At 46.4% G+C, this 22,826-nt stretch overlaps 1 protein-coding gene across 1 annotated transcript; it reads left to right on the top strand.

Annotated features, from left to right (window-relative positions):
* The first annotated feature begins 647 nt into the window (after positions 1–647).
* On the top strand, positions 648–22,776 carry LOC139746426 (uncharacterized). The gene is made up of 5 exons (XM_071657660.1): positions 648–1,461; positions 18,807–19,567; positions 20,390–20,520; positions 20,722–20,899; positions 21,504–22,776. The coding sequence occupies exons 1-5, from the start codon at positions 1,436–1,438 to the stop codon at positions 21,716–21,718; spliced, it is 1,311 nt and encodes a 436-aa protein (XP_071513761.1). The 5' UTR covers positions 648–1,435; the 3' UTR covers positions 21,719–22,776.
* Positions 22,777–22,826: the final 50 nt, after the last annotated feature.

The raw sequence follows: 22,826 nt of genomic DNA, 5'->3' as shown, positions 1-22,826 counted from the left end.
AAGAGACTCCTACCTATGTACTGAGACTCCTAGCAATGTACTGAGACTCCTAGCAATGTACTGAGACTCCTAGCAATGTGCTGAGACTCCTAGCAATGTACTGAGACTCCTAGCAATGTACTGAGACTCCTAGCAATGTACTGAGACTCCTAGCAAAATACTGAGACTCCTAGCAATGTACTGAGACTCCTAGCAATGCACTAAGACTCCTAGCAATGTACTGAGACTCCTAGCAATGCACTGAGACTCCTAGCAATGTACTGAGGCTCCTAGCAATGTACTGAGGCTCCTAGAAATGTACTGAGGCTCCTAGCAATGTACTGAGACTCCTAGCAATGTACTGAGGCTCCTAACAATGTACTGAGACTCCTAGAAATGTACTGAGGCTCCTAGCAATGTACTGAGGCTCTTAGCAATGTACTGAGGCTCCTAGCAATGTACTGAGGCTCCTAGCAATGTACTGAGGCTCCTGGCACACCAGCGATAATAACAGTTCACCAAACAAGGCTCCTTCTCCTATGCACAAATTGGTACTAACAAGCAGGTAAACAGCACAAGCGGACGCGCACCTGTGTACCTGGCGTTGGGCACTGTGCTTGGCCTCCGTGTGGGTGAGTGGCAGCAGCGGTGGTGGTGGCTGGGTCGGTCGGGCAGCAGTGTACCTCTTGCCACCAGAGGGAGAGGACGACCCTCTCACAGCTCTGCTCTCCCTGTGTCGCACCTTTAAGCAAATGCGGGTCGACATTTGTCTCTGCATTCGTAACTGCTAACTCGCACCTACCGACGAGGTTGAGAGATCTGAGGTTATCCCTTATCTTCCTGGCTTTTAGACCCATTACAGGTCTTAGGGGGCTCATCAAACTCGGAATTCATGAATTTAGAGTATTAATTCATCGGTCTTCACTGCACCCTAAGCCCTATAGATCATGGGAATGTATAGAAATAAAGAATAAACGAATCTGTGCATTTGTGTCGTCTCGAACGCCCTGAAGCATTTGAGGGACATTTCGAAGCTTCGAAGGAGTGACCGAACCGGTGCAAGACCGTATCATGATTCAGTGTGACGCTAGGATGAGGACCAGTGGTATGGTATGGTTGGTAACAGTGAACTTCAGTGCTTTGAGTGTCTGTTTCTCGACCTCTCACATAGGCCCTTGAACCTCTTATCATACATATAGCGTTATACATATGTATATATGTATACAAGGGTAGAGGATACAAGAAGTGATGTGATATGACTACAGAAGAAAATATGACTGTGATATCTGTATTCTGTACCCGTTCGACTTATGGTACAGGCTTGATGAAGTATCAACAACCCGTTGCCTACGCCGAGGACTGTATTGATGTAACGCTGATCTTAAGGCAACCGATGAAATAGCAGACGTTGTTGTTGAAGAGCGACTGCTACACTTCACTGTTCCTACACGCCTTGATGTGGCCCCAGCCTGATACACTAAGGTAAACATCTACACCTGTGTCGTATGGTAGTGGGTGTGAACACACATGTGTTGAGCCTGACAGAGGGGTGTAGAGTCAGGTATTGTCATGGTGTAATGTACGACACCAGACGATGAAACATGATTCTACACCTCACACATGTGTGTAGAGCGAGGATACACTTAGTCAAGAGTAATAATTCTTTGTAGAGGTGCAATGGGTGTAGATAACACAGTGTGGGAGTGTAGTAGGAGAAGATTTTGTTTTCTTTTGTAGTTTCGATACACTAACAGTAGCAGATAATCAGTATGTAGCTATTAGAAGTAAACAGAAGGATTCATATGGTGATAGGTCGATATATACGTATCGTACATGTGTTTGCGTCCTGGATTCGTACCTGGCGTCCCCTTGCGTGAATCATGGTCAACATTGCTAACCACTACACCTCGAGAGCCCATATGTGTGTGTGTGTGTGTGTGTGTGTGTGTGTGTGTGTGTGTGTGTGTGTGTATGTGTGTGTGAGTTTTCCGAAGACTGACTTTGTTCTGGCTCAAAGCTACTATTTCAAAATATCTTTTCAATTCTTTACGAACAAATTTACACCCCCACATATTCGGTATCAAAACTTCATTTTGAAACAGGTGGTCATAGCTGGTGTTTTCAGTCATAAGTGGAGTAGAGATGGAATCTCAGTCTATCGATTAACTCATGGATTAGATGGAAGAACCGATAGATATCTATGTCTTCATCAAACCTCCTCTCATCCTGTATGAAGAGACTGGTACATATATAAAAGTACCATACTGAAATTCATTTCTAATCAACCGTAACGGAAAGAAGAAAAAAAGGGAGTAATTCCACTCATCTGTCTCTTAATGATTAATGACAAGCGAGTGTCAGTTTCAAGTTGCATCTTGGCAATGTCTTGACCTGGGCAGAGGATGTAAGTCATGAATTGTGGCCGACCAAGACGAACGTAATATATAAATAGAGACAATACGTCACGTAGCTGCATCTCGTAGGTGAACTTGCGACATACACAGGGTTACGTCAGGCTAGATTGGGAGACGTAGTTCAAATAAACAATTGTTTATGAAAGTCAAATCAGCTTCTTAGTCTCACAGAAGCACAAAAGGCTCCAGATCTTATCTTTTACCAAATGACCTCTTCTTTAACTCGACTTTAGGCTCATTTTCGCCGTAAAGATAGCTGCCCAAACCTTGGAAAGAAAGGATGTAAAACGATAATAATTATTAAGTTTATTAAAGACATTGGTCGACTCTTCCTTCAAGAATGACACCACCTCACAGGAGCGTAAACACTCTGAGGTCATGTTGCTACAGAGGAATTCAAAGCGAAGTATCCATAACAGACGCTTCATTAACTTCAGAGTTTACAGGTGTTTTACGTATGTTGGATTCTCCCACACACACACGTGGCCTTCCTATACGTGACAGGTGTTTCCAGGATATAACATGAGGGTTATAAATATATGATATACCTGACTAGCAGACCGTAAACATTGCTGACTCGAATTCCTTGCAAAAGAAAGTCACGACATTGCTTGCTAACGACTCTGACGTAGAGATGACGTATGCTAATTGCTCATTCAATTCGCTACTCAGAGGTTTATGTAGTTCATAACATTTTGAAGTATTTCCACCATCAAGCCCCGCTGGGTCAGGGGGTTCGACCCCTGACCTAAGAAAGGGATGAACAGACTGGTCATGTAATTGACTCATTTGCATACGTCATGACAATGTTCTTCCAAATCTTCAAGATAATCTGTATCAAGCAGAACTTGTTTGCTTTGAAGGAAATCCTTACCATGAGTAACACAGGTTCCTTTTTGCTCTCCAACCATCCTCCTCCTTCTCCTCCTCCTCCTTCTCCTGCCCGTCACCACCACCACCATCACCACCATTACTATCTCCACCATCACCACCAGTGTCTCCAACAGATTCAACACCCTCACCAACACAATACACTTATCACCCCAACAACAACAACAACAACAACAACAACAACAACAACAATAACAACCATGGACTAGAATCACGACAACCACACTATTATCATCACAACCATCAGCCCCAAAAAAAAAAACCAACGCACTATCACCCTCGCCATCGCATCGACCCTACCCACGCCCATTCCCCCTTCCCACCACCACCATCACCATCTACCTCCACACAGGAACCATAACTCTACGAATCCCCATCTCCCTTCCCCCACACATCCAATCCGCTTCCCTGAAGAACCCCTGAAGCCTTTGTAAAACCCAATGATGATGATGATGATGATGATGATGATGATGATGATGTTAGCATCGACTTAACGAACTGGGTCGATCTCTCTCGTGTGGGGGTAGATCGAACCAATACCATCCTTAGCTTGGCCTAATGAGATTATACCACGCTACCGGCTGACGGACTCTCTCTCTCTCTCTCTCTCTCTCTCTCTCTCTCTCTCTCTGCAGCCGAGGTAGGATGGCGAGAGAGAGAGAGAGAGAGAGAGAGAGAGAGAGAGAGAGAGAGAGAGAGAGAGAGAGGAGTCTTAAGGAGAAGATCGAGTTCGGGGAGTATATAAGTCGCCGCAGTGAGCAAGGTCCAGAGCACTCTGGCCGGGCCGCCCCTGGACGTGTGTACGCACACACCACCTCCTCCTCCTCCTCCTCCTTCGAAACGAACCCTCTCTTGCTTCGAGTACCTCTCGACTCGACTGAACCACCTGTGCCACAGTTCGAAACATTTCACAGTCGTTTGGATGGTAGTTACAAGGGTATATGTTTCTTTTTCTTAGATATCTTCCCCATTCAGAAAGGACGTCCTGTGTTCAGTAAACAATATCTCGATATCAAACCAGGTGTTCGGATCCCTGCTGCTGGTTACACACTTGGCCAGACAAGTGACAGCTTCGTAACGGTGTTCGAAGCGGTTCCAGATCAGACAATGTTTCATTTTGATGATACAAAAGTTTTCAGCTTTAGACTCGTCTCCCTCTCGATCAGATCAGAATTCAGTGTTCAAATCCCACGCCTGAAGGGAGTAAAAGTACATCATGATAAACGACAAATGCTATCGTTTTGAAGTTATATATCACTTCAGAATCCATAATTGTCTCCGCGTGTCTCGGATCAAAACACGAGACAACGAGAGACGAGGAACGAAGCAGCGAACACTGACACACAACTCGTAGGCAACTTACTACACCTCACGGGAAATGTAACGTGGAATCAACACCTCTCCAGGACGCATCCGTGGGCACGTACTCACTACACACATATACACACACACACACACACACACACACACACCTTCCCCACAGCAACTGTTGGCCCACCAGCCTGACCACTCACGTGTAAACAAACATTGGTCTACAACACAGACAGAGTTACGATCATTTGTGTATTTCCTCACTGTTCCAACCTAGCCCAAGCTGAACCTTCTCAGTTTGTTGATATAATCTTCCTCAGGTTTCTCACTTTATTTACTCTATCTATTTTCATGCAGCAGTGTTGTTCATGCTTTCGTGTCGTTTCTGTCTCTGTTTTCCTTAGTTATTTTCAGTCTATGATGGGTTCTTTTTTTAAGTGTGTGTGTGTGTGTGTGTGTGTGTGTGTGTGTGTGTGTGTGTAATTACCTACATGTAGCTACCTTATTGTACTGTACGGGGAGGGAGTTTTACACTCGTGGAAGGGGGTCCTTCTCTTGACCATTTTTTACCATTATACTCCTTTAATTTTCGTGTGTTGGTTGCCTTAATTATGTCTTCAGTCATTTAATTCTATTCATCTACTACTGTCGTGGATTGATTTCGTGCTTGATTTCAGGGTTAGGTCATGTAGTTGTCTCATTCCCACACCTTTCGAAATGTTCAGTGTCGATGTCATCAATTGTTTCAAAAACATTAAGGCTGTGATCAGGTTACTTCTCGCTCTTCTCTCTTCCAAGTGGGGCAAATTTAAGTTCTCTAAGTGGGCCAAATTTAAGTCTTCTAGCCTTTCCCCGTAACTCACCTCTCTTCAGTCCAGTACCCCCCCCCTTTTTTTTTTTGCGTTCGTTTGGACCTTCTCGATTAACTCTTATCATTCTTTAGGTGCGGTGACCAAACCTGAGAAACATATTCTGGTTTTGGCCCTAAGTAAGATGTGAACAGATTGTCGGTTATTCCTATATACATGAACTTGAATTCAGGCCTTATATTTGCCAGTAGACAGTTGATCTCCTTAACTATTTTCCTAAGACCCAGGCGACAGACTTAGGGACTATGTCGATTTCCATCTCTTTCTCTCTCACACACACAGACTTAAAAAGTCCTTAATTAACCAGTTCAAAAGCTGATAGAAATCAAATCAGATTCAACAGGTCTCTAACTCAAGACGAAACTGAGCCACGTCTATTAATCAAGAAATGTATCTTTTGAACAACAACCAAAGCATCAAATCTACTGTTAGATCCTGCTCGATCCAGTCTATCTGGCATGTGAAAGTATATTCACCACTCCTGCAGGAATCAAGTGCACGTCATACCAGTCCTGCAGGATTTGCCTCCCTCGCTCGTGAGCTGGTATGGACACGCTTTGGGTACTCTTGAAATCTTCTGGAACAAGAATGGTGATTATGGTAGTTAAGGTCGTTGGCCTTATAGCTGAAGGACAAATTAGCTTCGCTCCTGAAGTGCAGAAGTACCACGTCTGATGTTGGCTGAGCGTTGGTCTGTGAGAGCCCGCTACTGTTCTCCGAGATCGCAAGTGTATTGAAGGATCCTTCGAACATTTCGGAGTTCCGAAATGCATTTCATGTATCTAAGAATGGCATTAGATTCCTGGAGAGAGTTGTAAACGTCTATAAACTAGTTCAGATATCCATAGACTGTCTTACGAATCTGTAAATGTCACCCATACGAGGAGCCCTTTTTTCGAATGGCTAACAATCGTTTAGATTTCTTATTGATATCCGTAAGTTGCTTCGAATAGCCAGACAAATATATTCAGCTGTATTGACTTTATACCGTAAATTCAAATTCTAATCTCATCATCCGTGAAATTTCCAATGAAACTTTTGCAACTGTTACATGTTACTTAGTCACACAAACCTATCGCACGGTTCTCTACTATAATACAAACATATGTGGTGTTCTGGGAACCATTGGGAGGACAAGTGTAAGCACAGATTGGCTAGAAAGTGGCCAGAGTTGATTAGAATCCGACTTGACTTGGATAGGTTGGTATGACTTGGCTAGACTTGGTTGGCTAGGATTGGTTTGACTAGGTTGTGTCTACACCTCGCTAGGTTGTGAGTCAGGGGTTGTCATTGTATGGAGGAAGCTGTTGTTGTTGTTGTTGTTGTTGTTGTTGTTGTTGTTGTTGTTGGTCTGTGGTCTGCTGCACGACCTGTCTCAAGGGACGATCATTGGCATCTTGCCTTTGCCGCCCACACATCCTCCCCCTCTTCCTACCAGCTCCTCCTCCTCCTCCTCCTTACCCCACCCATCCCCTTCCCGCCCCTTCCCTCATCCCGTCCCCTCCCCCGTGCGCAAGCGCAAGCGCCCCCCCCCCCCCCCCATCCGTTCCCTTGCGCCTGTCGACGAAACAAACAAGCTCTGACGAGGGTCGTCCCTGATCTTACCGGCAATTACGTCATCAGTTGGTTCCCAGGGGTCGTACGTGATGTCGGGCAGAGAGGTCAAGGTGGTTACGTAACCCGCCCTTAAGTCCCGTGTGAGTGAGAGAGAGAGAGAGAGAGAGAGAGAGAGAGAGAGAGAGAGAGAGAGAGAGAGAGAGAGAGTATGCAAGAGAACTATTTTAAGGACTGATACTTAAAAGTCACACTAAAGCAAGCATTCCTCCTTTACCCCCTCACAATGAGGCAAGCCTTTCCTCCCCCACCTCACCTCTATCCTCACAATGAGGCAAGCCTTTCCTCCCCCACCTCACCTCTATCCTCACAATGAGGCAAGCCTTTCCTCCCCCACCTCACCTCTACCCCTCACAATGAGGCAAGCCTTTCCTCCCCCACCTCACCTCTACCCCTCACAATGAGGCAAGCCTTTCCTACCCTCCACCTCACCTCTACCCCTCACACTGAGGCAAACCTTTTCTTCCCCACCTGTACCCTCTACCCTTCCTATATCACGTGAGAGATGATTTGTTTCTCTTTCAGAATATAAAAAACCAGACATGTCGGCGTATTAATTAAGGGTTCGAACCCCCCGCCGCAACCCCCCCAAGAGAGCAGTAAATTGAATTAGTATTTATCCCGTTATATTGGCTCATCAGAGGAGGTCAGCCCCACCCCACCCCACTCCACCCAACCTCACGACTACAGTGAAGAAGAAATTCTTGTTGTTATGAATCGCCAAGAGTAAATCACTTCTTTCTTTCTTTCTTTCTTTCTTTCTTTCTTTCTTTCTTTCTTTCTTTCTTTCTTTCTTTCTTTCGTTTCTCCTCTCTGGAGCTGAGTCGTGTTTGTTTACACGAGAGCTCTTCTCTTTGCAGGTGTGGGCGTCAACAACTGCTCAAGCCTCCCCTTGAGAGGGTCATTGTCAAGGTATTATGGAATCCTTCTCAAATCCAAGAACGCATCTGCGTCTTCCTTTAGGATATGATTTTCTAAAATGTCTATTTTTTCTTTTCCCCTCTATATGTGGGAGAGAGAGAGAGAGAGAGAGAGAGAGAGAGAGAGAGAGAGAGAGAGAGAGAGAGAGAACTCTCTTTCTCTCTTTGCTATACTTTCTTTAGTTACGTATGTAGTTATGTTACATAGATGTTTATGCATTCCCTGATCTTTATTTCTCATTCTCCTTTTCTCTCTCTCTCTCCTTAATGACCTTCCTCGTCCTCCGACCGTATCATCATTTCAAGGACCTGTGAGCACTCACTCCTTCAGGCCAGGAGTCCCTCTCCAGCGGCGGGCGGGCGGCGCCCCCAGCCCCAGCCACTGCACATCCTTCTTACAACTCACACAGCTCAGTCTGGTGGAGGGGGTGGATGGTGGAGGGTCACACTTGAAGCTTCCCTCACTTAGCCAAGCTGTTTATAGATTTATTTGTTGCTTATCGCTAACCTCATACCTCTCTCTCTCTCTCTCTCTCTCTCTCTCTCTCTCTCTCTCTCTCTCTCTCTCTCTCTCTCTCTCTCTCTCTCTCTCTCTCTCTCCGAAGCTCCAGTCGGTCTTACACAAAGCGCAAAGAAAGTAGCATACACGACATCACTTGCACCCATGAAAATACATGCGTATATAGATCTCATTTGCCACACACACACACACACACACACACACACACACACACACACTCACTTCACTACCATGTGCATTATACACACCTTTATCCAAACACAGCTAACTTGTAGATTCCACTTACATACACATACTGGAGTACTGACCTACACAGCGATACATACACCACACTCACATATACACACACCGCTAATACACAGTCACACCCACATACTTTTCAACAGTTCGCAGATGCCAAAGACGAACAGGGTAGTGTTGTGTTAAAGAGGTTGTTATTCTAAGGTTGTGTGTGTGTGTGTGTGTGTGTGTGTGTGTGTGTGTGGAAGCCAGACGTCGGCGGAGGCTTTGAAGGGTATTGTAAGAGTGTTGTACATAAGCCATATTCTGAGCCACACGTTGTGATATTAGGGTATACCGTCAAGACGATACACTACAGTATCCCCCTCCCCTCGTCAACGATCTTAAGGGTATACTTCGTTATGTGGTGAGGTTTACACCGTAGTATACCCTGTTATATTCTGGAGTCATGTAGTAGTAGTATACTTTGGTACACAGGACGGAGAATACTGTTTGCTCTGTAGCGATGTGAGTTTACAGTGGAATATACCTCCCTGTGTCGTCTGGTATACACAGTATACTCTGCCCCATCGTGAGTATCATATCTCGGTATACTTTAGTGTGTCGCGAAGTCACACCACAGCTACACTCCATTGAAGTGGGCGAAGTCACCACGGAAGAGCAGGCAAGAGAATTGTGGCTTCTCAAATCCGGTCACCAGTTTCTTCATCTCTCTCTCTCTCTCTCTCTCTCTCTCTCTCTCTCTCTCTCTCTCTCTCTCTCTCTCTCTCTCTCTCTGGGACCGGCCAAAGCACAGTATCTCCCACTGGGTCGCCCCTTATCAGCGTGCGATCCTCAACTCTTTTGTGCTGCCGTCTTTACTGCTGCCGGTCCTCCTCCTCCCCCGCCGCCGACGCTGGCCTCCCTCCCTCCCTCGCTGAGGACTGTGTAAGGGGAAGGATTGCAACGGCAATCTCGCGTCGCTGGTCCAGTATTGTGGGTAGGATGAGCCCATTTCTCGGCCCGAGGGCGTGTGGTGAAGTTGCAAAGATGCGGTGCTGGCTCGTGGGGTGTGTGTGTGTGGGTGTGTGGGTGTGTGTGTGTGTGTGTGTGTGTATGTGTGTGTGTGTGTGTGTGTGTGTGTAGGTTGGGGGGTGGGTATGGGGTTTGTAGGGACGAAGTGATTTTCTCTTCAGCTGAGAATTTTTTGAGGGAGAGTCAAGAACTATTCGTTGCGCTGAGTAGCACCGTGTATGGGTGGAGGCTGAGGACGCTGGGAGAGTCAGCTCTCTCAGCTCTCTCTCTCTCTCTCTCTCTCTCTCTCTCTCTCTCTCTCTCTCTCTCTCTCTCTCTCTCTCTCTCTCTCTCTCTCTCTCTCAGGCGAGGCGACCGTCAGTTCGTCGACTGTTGACCGACTGTGAGGTGTGGGCAATGCGCCAGTCACCTGTTATCATCCCTAGATGGCAACTGTGTGTGTGGGGTTGGTTGGATGAGGGGATGTGTGGCGCTACTCGCTACCCTTCCCCCACACCCCACATGAACACGCCAGGGTTTACTCCCCCAGGTGACCGTTCAGCTAACATCAATACACCCGTGTGTGTTTTTACAAGACCCCGGGGGGGCTGGGAGGCCCCGTTGGGTGAGTATATATCCCATGAGTTATCCCAGAAACTGGCTGGGGAAATGTTATGACGTGTGTGGCGTCTTACAAGGCCTTTCTGGCCCCATGTTTCTACCCTTTTTTGCCCATCGAGCTGTTTCTAGGTCATTATGCTCTCTGGCTGACTCATGTACCCTTCCCTCCCTGCGGGTTACCGTGTGTCAATACTGTTTCACCTTTGCTGTTTATCCTCAGCTGTTTACAATGCATTAAGGACCAACACAATACCCCCAAGGATTTGCAATGGACGTCAGGTCGCGCCCAAGACCCACGAACATGAGCAGACGTTTGAAAATATGGATAATACTTAGTCATCTGGAAGGTCACGAAGACATAGACGAAAAGAAGAGGAAAACATGATGATAAAGAAACGTAAACACTTCATAAGCATAGAGAAAACGCAGATGATAAGACGTGACTCAGAATACAAGAGAATATATGCAAATGATGGATACATGAATACATAAATCTGAGAGACGTGAAGACATACTCAAGATGTGATGACAAACATCAAACATGATGCTTATGAAGGCACCATCTCTCCCTCTTAGATAGCGATCCAAAACACATCCCCTCCCTCCCGCCACATCCCCCAATGGCGTGAGAATATGCAAAAATGACCTCTCTCAGTGGGATGGGATTACCGGACAGCAAGACTCAGTGGTGTGAGGTTGCCCTAAAAAGAGACTCTCTTTCTTCCGCTAGACTTGAAATGACTCCTTGTATTTTCTCCTCGGACATGCTGGCTAATAACATATTGAACACTTCTCTTAGTGTTTCGTATACATCATGTATTTCGTATACATCATGTATTTCGTATACATCATGTATTCCGGGCTTGAAACGAAGGTATCACGAACTCTTAAATGATGAAATGGTCATTGAATGATAACAAGTGTTGAGGTTTGTTCATCGCCTTCCCTTCGACTGCATAAACACAGCCACCGTTCGGCACTAGTGTGTATAAAACACCGACACGACCCACCACGACCACACTAACACATCACGCTGCCAAACCTTCATTTGTCTTCGTCTTTTGCTGGGATCCGAGCCAAAGTCTCGTATCAGGTGAATGGGTTTTCTGGGTTATCCAAAGACATCACAGGATTTGTCTTTGGGCCTTCCCTAAGCCAGAGCCGACGTGTGGGCTGGATGAGTCTCGCGCCAAAGGAAGGGTATGGCTTCCTTTGGTGTATACTTCAGCCAAAGAACTTTGATGATGATGATACTGTGTGGTTACGATGATATATCATAGTTCATCCGCTTGTGAGGGTCTTCCATCATCGTGGCGGGGGGGGACGAAAAGGAAATGCAGTCTCGTTGAGACCGTCTTTTCCCTGCTTCTGATTGGAGCGCAGCCACGAAGCTCGAAGGCCCCCTTAAAAAAGAAAAAAGAGGGGAAGGGTGGTTGGTCCAGGGGTGACGTCATGTCGTGAAAAAATAGTTGTCGTCAAAGTTTGAGGAATATGTTCAGTGGGGAGTCTACTTAACACTGCCATACACCAGCTAGCTCTCTCTCTCTCTCTCTCTCTCTCTCTCTCTCTCTCTCTCTCTCTCTCTCTCTCTCTCTCTCTCTCTCTCTCTCTCCATCCATCCCTTGGAGAACAACCACCCCCCCCCAAAAAAAATGATAATAATAAATAAAAAAAAAAAAACTTCCTCTGACCGGTCATGTTACAGGCTGCTGGGGGCTCAGACCTGGAAGGCCTGTTCATAGTGTCATATTCTGGATAAACTAGTTTTTCCCTGGGTGGGTGGGTGGGTGGGTGGGAGGCTTAGTGGGTGGGTGGGTGGGCAGGTGGGTGGGTGGCTGATTCGCTTCTTGGGTGGGTGGGTGCCTTCCTGTCTGCCTGCAGCTCTGGTTACCTCCTCTGGCGCTACCTCTTCCCGACGAAGCAAAATCTTTTTGTTTCTTTCCTTCTTTCCTCATCCGACTTACGTCTCAGGTGGTCGAGTTCTCCCGCAGCCCACACGCCCACACGCCCACCCTAGCTGTTCTCGCGTCCTCGGTCTATTTCGGAAAATAATTTGATGCGCTGAAAATGGTTTATCTTTTTTCTTTCAAAACAGGCAAATTTTTTTTTTTCTTTTTTCTTTTTTTTTCACTCCCTGCGCAACGAGAGTCAGTGTGGAAAGTGTCAGATATCCCCAGTATATATACAACATTTATACGAGGAACTCAAACTTTCTTTTTGACTTCAAACGGGCCCAAAGTTCTTAGTGTCCAACGGTTAATATATTGGAATGATAGGCCAGTGAAAGTAGTTGAAAGTAAGACCATAGATGATCAGTTCTATTTTTTCTTTGGTTCAATTCCATGACTTTTGGATCCAGTCGTCTGTTGTTGTCTGCAATTTCCTTCGTCTACCTCAATGTACATGTTTAACTGCCTCCTTAAAAATCTTTTCCCATGAATCCTACTTTACTTGATGCCCAAAGAAGAGCACAACAATAGAACGAATCACTTTTGAAAGTCTAGTATGGCTTCAGGAGGTGTATGACGTAAAAATACTAGAAGTAAAATAAAGAAAAGGACTTTTAATCGAACATTTTGATTCTTAAGATGCTGGACCCGGAGGCCATATTTTTTTTCTCTCTCTCTCTTTTTTTTTCACACATGTATTCCTCCCCTTCACCCACGTACGTTACGACCAGCAGCTCGTAACTCTACGCGAGGTTACGTTTATCGTAGATCTCCTAACGTTTGGCATCCGATAAAAAAAAAAAGGGCTCTTGTTATTACATGTCGAGTGAGGTCATCTTTATCGGGACGACGGTGTAATCCAAGCCATATGTTCATTCTAACGAAGGGACGACGCGCACATTGGAAATACATTCTCGATGACTTGAGTTCCAGGCCAGATCAGATGAGGGTTTGTTTACACGATCACTCTGTGTAAAGGAAGCCATTGATCAAGGTCAATGATGGCCTCATCTGTGCTGTGTGTGTGTATATATATATATATATATACCGAGGCACACGTAACACAAGGACGACTCGTAGCCATCTCAAATGAAAAGAATGAGGAAATGAACCAGGCATATGCAGGAAGGACGAGGTTTCTACAGATTCGTTGTTGTTGTTCGAGAGAGAAAGAGAGAGAGAGAGAGAGAGAGAGAGAGAGAGGGGGGGGGTGGAGAAGCATATTCAGTACGAGAAAAAGAGTGCAGATGGGAGAGGAAGGTGGGGGGGGGAGGAATAGAGCGAGAGTTGACGCGTGTGAGTGAGAGAGGAAGGGAAATATGTTCAGTACGAGAAAAAGAGTGCAGATGGGAGAGGAAGAGGGGGGGGGGGAGTAGCGCAAGAGTTGAGGAGTGTGAGTGAGAGAGGAAGGGAAATATGTTCAGTACGAGAAAAAGAGTGCAGATGGGAGAGTGAGAGTCGAGGCGCGTGTGGGTGATGGGGGACGATCGGTGTGGAAAAACTTGAATCAGGTGAGAAGTAAGGGGAAAGAGAAGGTGATTTACGGCGAGGAGAAAGAGAGCGTGTGATAGGAGAGGAGGCTGAAGGGACGCTATTGTTGTCATGACGTGGCGGAGGAGGAGGAGGCGGAGGAGGAGGAGGAGGAAGTCGCGTGCGTCATCAGCGATCGCAGTGCGAAGTAGTGTTCTCAAGACGGCCAGACCAAGCGTTGGATTTTGCTTTATTTTGTCGTCTTGTCGTTCATCATCTTTTATCATCATCCTGTCTTATCGTTCATCATCTTTATCATCTATCCTGTCGTGTCGTTCAACGTGTTTATTATCATTTTGTCTCGTCGTTCATCGTGACTATACTTTGCTTACAAAAGAACATACAATCTTGCTCTTTGTTATTCTAGATTTGGTCAATATGACAAGCAACCCTGCCTCTCTCTCTCTCTCTCTCTCTCTCTCTCTCTCTCTCTCTCTCTCTCTCTCTCTCTCTCTCTCTCTCTCTCTCTCTCTGGGTAACTCAATACAGGAACAGCAGGAGAGAGAGAGAGAGAGGCAGGACATCCTAATATCGAAGGAGTGAATCGAGTATTGAGAGTATTTCAGTAGCACAATATCTATCTAGCCCACTGTGTGTGTGTGTGTGTGTGTGTGTGTGTGTGTGTGTGTGTGTGTGTGTGTGTGTGTCTGTGTGTGGCTGGCTGAGGTGTATGTAGAAGGACGCCAAACCATTCGTTTCGTAGGACTGGTCTTCTCACCACTACACCCAGGCACATCAGACACATGGGTAAATAAAAAGGAAAAAAAAATGTCATACTAAGACCTTTTGAGACTTGAAGGATTTAGGTATTCACACACACACACACACACACACACACACACACACACGCACACACACACACACACACACACACACACACACACCACAAGACACCTCAGATGCGCCGCACTGTGGTGGTGTGGTGGTCGTCGTCGTGTAGTGGTTGTGTGGTGGTGGTGTGGTAGAGGTGGTGGTGGTGTGGTGGTGGTGGTGTGGTGGTCGTCGTCGTGTAGTGGTTGTGTGGTGGTGGTGTGGTAGAGGTGGTGGTGGTGTGGTGGTGGTGAGGTGGTGTGGTGGTGGTGGTGTGGTTGTGGTAGTGGTGGTGTGGTGGTGGTGGTGTGGTGGTGGTGGTGTGGTGGTGGTGGTGTGGTAGAGGTTGTGGTGGTGTGGTGGTGTGGTGGTGGTTTTGTGGTGATGTGGTGGTGGTGGTGTGGTTGTGTGGTTGTGTGGTGGTGTGGTGGTGGTGGTGATGTGGTGGTGTGGTGGAGGTGGTGGTGGTGTGGTTGTGTGGTGATGTGGTGGTGGTGTGGTGGTGTGGTGGTGGTTTTGTGGTGATGTGGTGGTGGTGGTGTGGTTGTGTGGTTGTGTGGTGGTGTGGTTGTGTGGTGATGTGGTGGTGGTGTGGTGGTGTGGTGGTGGTTGTGTGGTGATGTGGTGGTGTGGTGGTGTGGTGGTGGTTGTGTGGTGATGTGGTGGTGTGGTGTGGTGGTGGTGGTGGAGGCTGCTGGCATCAGCCTACAATATTAAAACATTAAGGACGACGTCTGATACCATCACCCTTTAGGCATCGCCCTTATGCTCGTGTTTCCCTCCTTCCGCTCTTGTGGGCTTGACATACTTTGCCCTTCTGGTCTGCCATCTTTTCTACACTGGTCTACCATCCTGGCCTGCTGTCTCTACCATACTGGGCTGTCATCTCTACCATACTGGCCTGTCATCTCTACCATACTTTTCTAGATCTGAACAAGACACGTAGTTCTTAGGAAACAGAATAAACCATTCTGTGTCATGGAGACTGTTCATAGTGGAGGCGTATCTCTTATTGATTTCCCTTCAAGTGCTCGTGTTATCTTAATCGTACTTTCAAATGATTTCCTCACTCAAACTCTAGTTATCATGGTATGTTATTCCCATTTCTTTCAAAATATTTTAGTGAAAACTCTTCCGATAAAATATCTAGTTATCTTGCATCGTAGTTCAATACTCAAGCCATATCTAAGTTTCTGGTGATGTATATAACTGGCATATGTCATAGTAATATATATGTTGCTGGTCACCTGTCTGTCTCTAAGTATTGGGTAATTAACGTCTGAAATTCAAGTGATTTCCTCCCTGTCGTTCATAACTTCACCGTGTGAGCTGTTAATGTCAACAAACCATCATCAGGACTTTAACATCTTTTAAGAAGTGGATTCCCTCCTTCACCAGCCTGATTGTTATATCATCACTTTCACTGTCTCAGTTGCTGTGGGTTATTGTGATCTATCATTTCCTATACGAACAGGACCTCACTATTCGTCCATCCTGGGGAGTTTATCAGTAATGTCTAAGTCTTCATGTTACCTTTTAGAAAAAAGTGGGTCATTTCTCCTTCCTCCTTTATCATCCCTGTTATTCCTGTTGCTCTATAATCCCTGTCGACAGATTTGATCTCGTTCTCAATCTCTTCAGTGGCATTAGTCGCCAGTGGTCCAATTATATCCGGGTTGCTTTCCCTGATGCGGTCCTTGAACTCTGGTTCTTCGCCTCCAGTTTAGAGACATCGCTTCCGACACGCTTCTGAATGTGCTACAAACCCTCTTCCTCGACGTGCGCACCTTAGCATTCAAGGGTATACTTTCGTCGGGAGGATGTGTGATGCCCTAGAATGGCCGCAGCATACATATACCACCCAGCCACACTAGACAACAGAAGCTAACCGAGATCATTGATTCGGTCACCCGCAATAACATCCAGCCATTTCTTCCTCATCAGGAAGCAGAAAGAGGGGAAATCCTCTGTTCACCTAGATACAGAAGACAGGATATTACTAGAAGGATCTGGTCGCTACATTATCTATATCCTGATTACCTCGCACTATGTCCACTTATGTAATGCTAAAGATAGGACGTGTGTGGCGGATGGTGATACATCTAAATATCTTCTTAGACGTCCAGAGCATATCTATATATCCCCCAGATATCCATTGCAAGGACTGATTTTAAACACACACACACACACACACACACACACACACACACACACACACACACACACACACACGCCCATACCTAGGGTCCGTATCTGTCATAGTCTTCACTGGGCATATATCATTTATCTCGACAATTTACTCATACAGTTAAGAGTTCCTGCGAAACGACCTTCCTGACATAGAAGCGGTAGCTGTGTTCTCTTCCACAAGCCTTGTCAACTGTTAAGGGTATAAACCATAACACTTGTAGAGTGCTGGGTGCAGAGAGGCGACTCTCACAAACTCACGTCTGTCCATCCCTGTGGAACGAACCGCCAATGGATGTTTATCATTTCCAACTATGACCATAGGAACACTTGACTTGTTTCCACGGTTCCTTTCTGTTTGGTATGTGATTCATTAATTTCTTATGTACTGATGAACATCTCCCAAGTATATAAAGTGCCAAAAACAGGTCAAGCCTCGACGTAGTTCAAAGGCGAAAGTCCCAAGGGAAAGATTAGAAGCGTCTGCCATCTATCCCTGTAAACAAATACGTGGAATCAGCTACACGTTACCTTAACCCACAAATGGCCTCCTTCTGCAGGTGTTACACGCCCGTCCGAGGTCCCATCTTCAACCGGGATACAGGAATGAAGTTGTATAGAACTTTGTTTATCTAAGAGGTAACTGCAGTGAGGATATACGACCCATGAAACTGTTCGGAGGATGGTCAAGTGTTCATAAGGTTGCAAGAGTAGTGCTCCCACGACGGGGCGAAGCTTCTCTCTTACTCTCGCCCCTCTGGCGCCAAGACAGGGCTAAGTCACGGCAGTGATTGATATCTGGAGGAAAGAAAGATATCTTTGTGATGTTATTCAGGGATCATCTGGTATGCAGATAGGACTGACTGGTCGTTTCATGGGATGGTTCCGGGTTGGTTATGGTGTGTGGAGGATGAGGAATATGTATGGTTGTGTGCGGTTGGTTGGTTGGTTGGTGATTGTGGTTATTGTGGTGCTGGTAGTGGTGTTCGAGGTAGTGTTGGTGGTGTTTAATACAAGTAATGGTGGAATTAGTGGATAATGATGGAGGTGATGATGAAATTTGTGGATAAATGACTGTAGTTGCCACAGTGGAATGAATGAAGATGGTGATGGTAGCCAGTGATGGTAATCATGCTTAGGAAGATAGAGTGAGTGCAGAGATGGTGGTAGTCGTAGTAGTAATAGCAGTGGTGGTAGTAGAAACGCATGTTCTTGGTAGCATTTAATTCATCGATTCTTTTCCCTCATAGCAAACTTGATTGCTCTGAGCCTCGTCTCTCTAACACTTGAGGATGTAAAAGGGAGCGGAGATGAGCACTTACTGTCTCCCTTACCTCGTGATTGGGGCTGTGAAACGAACCTCTGACGAACCAGGATCCTAGAATCAACAATGAGGGTGAAGTCGAGCAGCCCCTCATGAACCTAGGGAGGTGTACCTCACGCTACACCTCGAGTTTGATTAACTGCTTCAACGGAAGGACACTGAACTGAGTGTACGAACTGAGCAAGACGAATACTTGACAACGCATGGTACAGATGGATCGTATGCCAATCCCGTGACCTGGCGAGGAGTGAGCCACCTGTCAACAAACAGCGGTGGTGTGATGTCCTTGCGGTACACCACACTGTATCCACTTAACACCTAGTGGCACGTTCAGACCCTGGCTGGGCCTTGTTCCCTACCTACCACGCGGACGTGTGCGCTTATGGAGCCCCACCTCCACCACCCTTCCTCCAACACTCAGACCCCCTTGACTCCTTCCTCCTCCTCCTCCTCCTCCCTCTTTCCCTCCCCCAGCACCCACACCCCTACCCTATTCTCCCCCCAACACATGGCTAGGCACGACACTCACCCAAGAGACTGCAAGATCAAATGTTTGTAAGGGAATGAGGGAAATGTAAGGTAGGGTAAATATATGTGTATATAACTGGAAGGATAATGAACACTGTCATTACAGATTACACCTGAGGGAACGCTGTCCACCAACGCCACCACAAACTACTACTACCACTACCACCACCACCACAGCTACCACAAGCACCAGAGGTGTGGCCCCTGGCTGTGTGGCCTCTGGCTGTGTGGCCACCGGCTCCGTGGCCACAGGCTGTGCGGCCCCGTCTTGCCTCGTCCCTCACGGCGTGGCCACCACTAGTGGGTCCACTTGCCCAGCAGCGAAGACCACGTCAACAGTCACCACGACCTGTGCTGCCTCTTCGGCGAGATCTCCCGCCGCTAAAACGACAGCGGCAACGCTGAGCACCGCTACTTGCACGTCCGCCAGCAAGACCAACGCCACTGTCCATAGCTCCACCAATAACCCAATGCACAGCCACAGCTCTCCACTTTTCCGCCTCACTCCACCCTCCCACATCCCCTCCCTCTCCACCAACACCAGTCCCAGCTCCACCCGCGCTGCTGCCGCCTCCTCCAACACTAATACCAACCCCAACAACAGCACCACCACCACTCGTACTGCCGCCTCCATCACCAACACCTCCACGCGAAGTGTCGCCAACACCACCACAGCTAATAACGCTGTCACCACCACTAGCAGCAGCGCTGGCCGCCCTTCCAACACCACCACAATCACCGCCGCCACACACCTGTCTCCCTGGACTGGCGCCACTACCTTCGCGTCCTCCGCTGGACATAAAAAGAACTCCCCCAATGCAGACTCAAGACTCGTTGTCCTGGGGGCGCCTGCCGTTGGCAAATCTGGTTTGTCCTATTTTCCTTTTAATGTTTCCTTAAGCGAGATTCGTTACCCTTAAACCAATTACTCATTCAGTAATCACTTGCATGATGAATGATTACACCTATGAATTACACGCATGACAGAATAATTACAATGAAATGTATGTGTGTATGTTATATATATCCACTGTAGGTTTCCTTTATGCTTATATTCTGATATACCATTTGATATATGATCTAATCAACTTCACTTATATCTGCAGTGGTTTAGAATTACGATGACGGTATACGCTTGAAATCAATATAGTGCACGATAAATGCGACACCTGAGACGACAGTACGGCTCTTGAACACGACGATACGACTCGTTGATATGAAAGTACGACCCACGACCACAAAGGTACGACTATTGAGTGATGGCGCGGCGTTTGAAATTACCCTCAACGGTAAGATCAAATGCCAGGTCATCAGACTCAAAGGTCGTACTCAGGGGTCATACCGTCGTGCTCAAAGGTCGTACCGTCGTACTCAAGGGTCGTACCGTCGTGCTCAAAGGTCGTACCGTCGTGCTCAAGGGTAGAACCGTCGTGCTCAAGGGTCGTACCGTCGTGCAGTAACCTTGTTGATGATTAGCCATGTGGTCTACCAGTCCATGTAATGGTAGAGTGACCTGGTAGATGGTCGTGTCTGTCACAACGGACTAGTGAGATCAGTCTGGTAGAAAGAGAGCTAAGGAGAATACAGGAGTAAACAGAGAGAGAGAGAGAGAGAGAGAGAGAGAGAGAGAGAGAGAGAGAGAGAGAGAGAGCACCGTAGTGGTTGATGATTGTGGTTGCTCGGTTGCAGCTCTGGTTGTACGACTACTGACGGGGCGGTTCATCTGGGAGTACGACCCCACTTTGGAGGCGTCCTACCGTCACCATACCACTGTGGACGACGACCCTGCCGTCATGGACATCCTGGACACCGCTGGGCAGGTGATGTCCTCCTTCTCCTTCACCCACTGCTGCCTCGCCTTCTACAGGAGGGGGAGGGCGAGGACAAAATAAAAAAAATATCTTGAGACATATATAGATTGATTTATTCATAGATACATGATTATAAACCCCCATATGCCCTCTCGAGACTCGTAAAATGAGGAGGTAGTCGAAGATTGTCATGGTGTTTGTTTACCACAGGAGGAAGGGACGGGTGTGAACGAGGCGCATGCGCGCTGGGGGGATGGCTTCCTCCTGACTTTCAGCTTGACTGACCGGCGAAGCTTCTCAACCATCGCAGCAATCCATGCCACCCTCTCAGCCGCCAAGCAGACCCCCAATTTCTCCTGTGTTATCGTCGCCAACAAGACCGACCTGGGTCTGCTCCTCTTAGTCTTTAGTGTTACAACAGTTGCGATCTTAGGACATGTTACGACGCTTGTGACCTGAGACACGTTACAACAGTTGTGACCTAAGACATGTTACGACACTTGTGACCTAGGACATGTTACGACACTTATGACCAAGGACAAGTTGCGACAGTTATGACCTAAGACAACTCACAACATTTATGGCCTAAGACAGATTACAACTCTAATAACCTAAGAACAACCTCCATGTTTGTTGCATCATCAAATGTGATAGAAATATCATTTCTCATGATTGTGTCGGATAAGCTTTTACACTAAGCTTTGGGTTTATCACTACTTTTCACTACAAATCTTAAGAAAAATCTCCTCTTTCACCTGTTGTATAAGTCAGTACTTCCATATAGTACATATAAGCACATCAGATCACATCAGTATATCTTTATAGTACATATGTAAACATTCTTGACTACGTCCTTCCCTGTTTTGAGTATAAACACAAGAGCATTTCGATGTATAGTGGCGTCAGGTGTCTGAGTTACGCCCAGTTTGCGTCTATATCTATATCTCCACTCGAACTCTGCGTCATCATCACTCCCTCCCTTCCTCCTACAGGTCACCTGGCGGAGGTGAACGAAGACGAGGCGTCGGAACTCGCGGCGGAGCTGGGAGCTTCGCTCTTCCTGACGTCCGCGTGCGACGGGGGTCCGGCCATCCACGCGGCCTTCTCCGAGCTGCATCGAGACGTCGTGAGACGACGGTGGACTCGCCGCCGAAGGTCGTCGGCCAAGACCGTGATCGAGGGCTTCTACAAGATGTTCTCCCGATGATTCAGGTCGCTGGAGACGGAGAGAGAGACGCAACGCACACACACTCACACACTCCTCCTCCTCCTCCTCCTCCCTTTGTGGAGTCCGGCGGTAGACCTTTCACAAGATGCACCACCACCGCCGACCATTGCATTTTCGAAAGATGTAGCCCCATTGATTAGAGCTTCCTTTTGTGTATTGTTGAACTACTTTGTTTATTATGTTAGATATTATGATTGGACTTTGGAATCATATCCCGGAGGATCGGTTAGTAAACCAGAATCAGAAATGACAACAGAACAGACGTACCATACTTTACGACGCCTGGTAAACAAGTGAATTTTCTGAAAGACAGGAATCGTAATTCAATTTTGTCTGTTGTCTTTGAGAGAAATTTTGATACTCATGATGACAGAGTATCAGATCATCCTCAAAAAGATGTCCTCCAAATATCTATGTATAATATTTCTTTCCTAGAATGAATCAATCATTGATGTTATGCAAAGGAATATAAAGGAATACAGCATTAGATCATCGGATATTTTGTGATAGAGGAAGGCATCAGAAACTCCCAGATTAATGTGTTGACAGTTAGAAAGCTTACAGATGGTTCAGAGAGAATAACCTACAAACAGTCAGTGTGATTTAAGAGGCGCAAATAATGTAAGGTGTGGACTTGAAGCAAAATATCTATCAAGTCTATTATCAGACGTATCTATTGTACCACAGTTAATCTTTCTAATTGCTAAATTGATGTTTCTACATGTCCCCCATGTAACTATGTCTTCTACTTTTTTATCATATCATGAAATGTACCTTAATTACCATATTCTTTGATCTGTTTATATGAATATTCATTGAGCAGTGTAGAGACAGACCACTGCCTTACAATACATTCTTTCCCAAATATGTTATTTCTGAAGTTGTACATTTTATAAGACTATACATTAACCTTTATGAAATTCCACCCACGAACATTGATTAAGATGTTTTGTCCTTAATCATATTCCTAAAAAAAGGAAGCTATGCCATACATTTCTTAAAGATGTACTGATACAATCTCATTTTCAAAGATGTGCCCCCGAAGTTTCTGTATCCTAATAACAGTGTATTAGTAAACAATGTACAG

Source organism: Panulirus ornatus, chromosome 65 (assembly GCF_036320965.1).
Source record: "Panulirus ornatus isolate Po-2019 chromosome 65, ASM3632096v1, whole genome shotgun sequence".
In the NCBI taxonomy this organism is placed as follows: Eukaryota; Metazoa; Arthropoda; class Malacostraca; order Decapoda; family Palinuridae; genus Panulirus; species Panulirus ornatus.
The sequence above is the reverse complement of the archived record's forward strand: the minus strand, read 5'-3'. Positions and strand labels throughout refer to the sequence as shown.

Excerpts from the sequence above, each read along its gene's own strand:
- LOC139746426 (XM_071657660.1), top strand. The coding sequence starts at position 1,436 with ATGTGGCCCCAGCCTGATACACTAAG. Across the intron at positions 19,568-20,389 it reads GCCTGCCGTTGGCAAATCTG|CTCTGGTTGTACGACTACTG; the intron begins GTTTGTCCTATT and ends GCTCGGTTGCAG. Across the intron at positions 20,900-21,503 it reads CGCCAACAAGACCGACCTGG|GTCACCTGGCGGAGGTGAAC; the intron begins GTCTGCTCCTCT and ends TTCCTCCTACAG.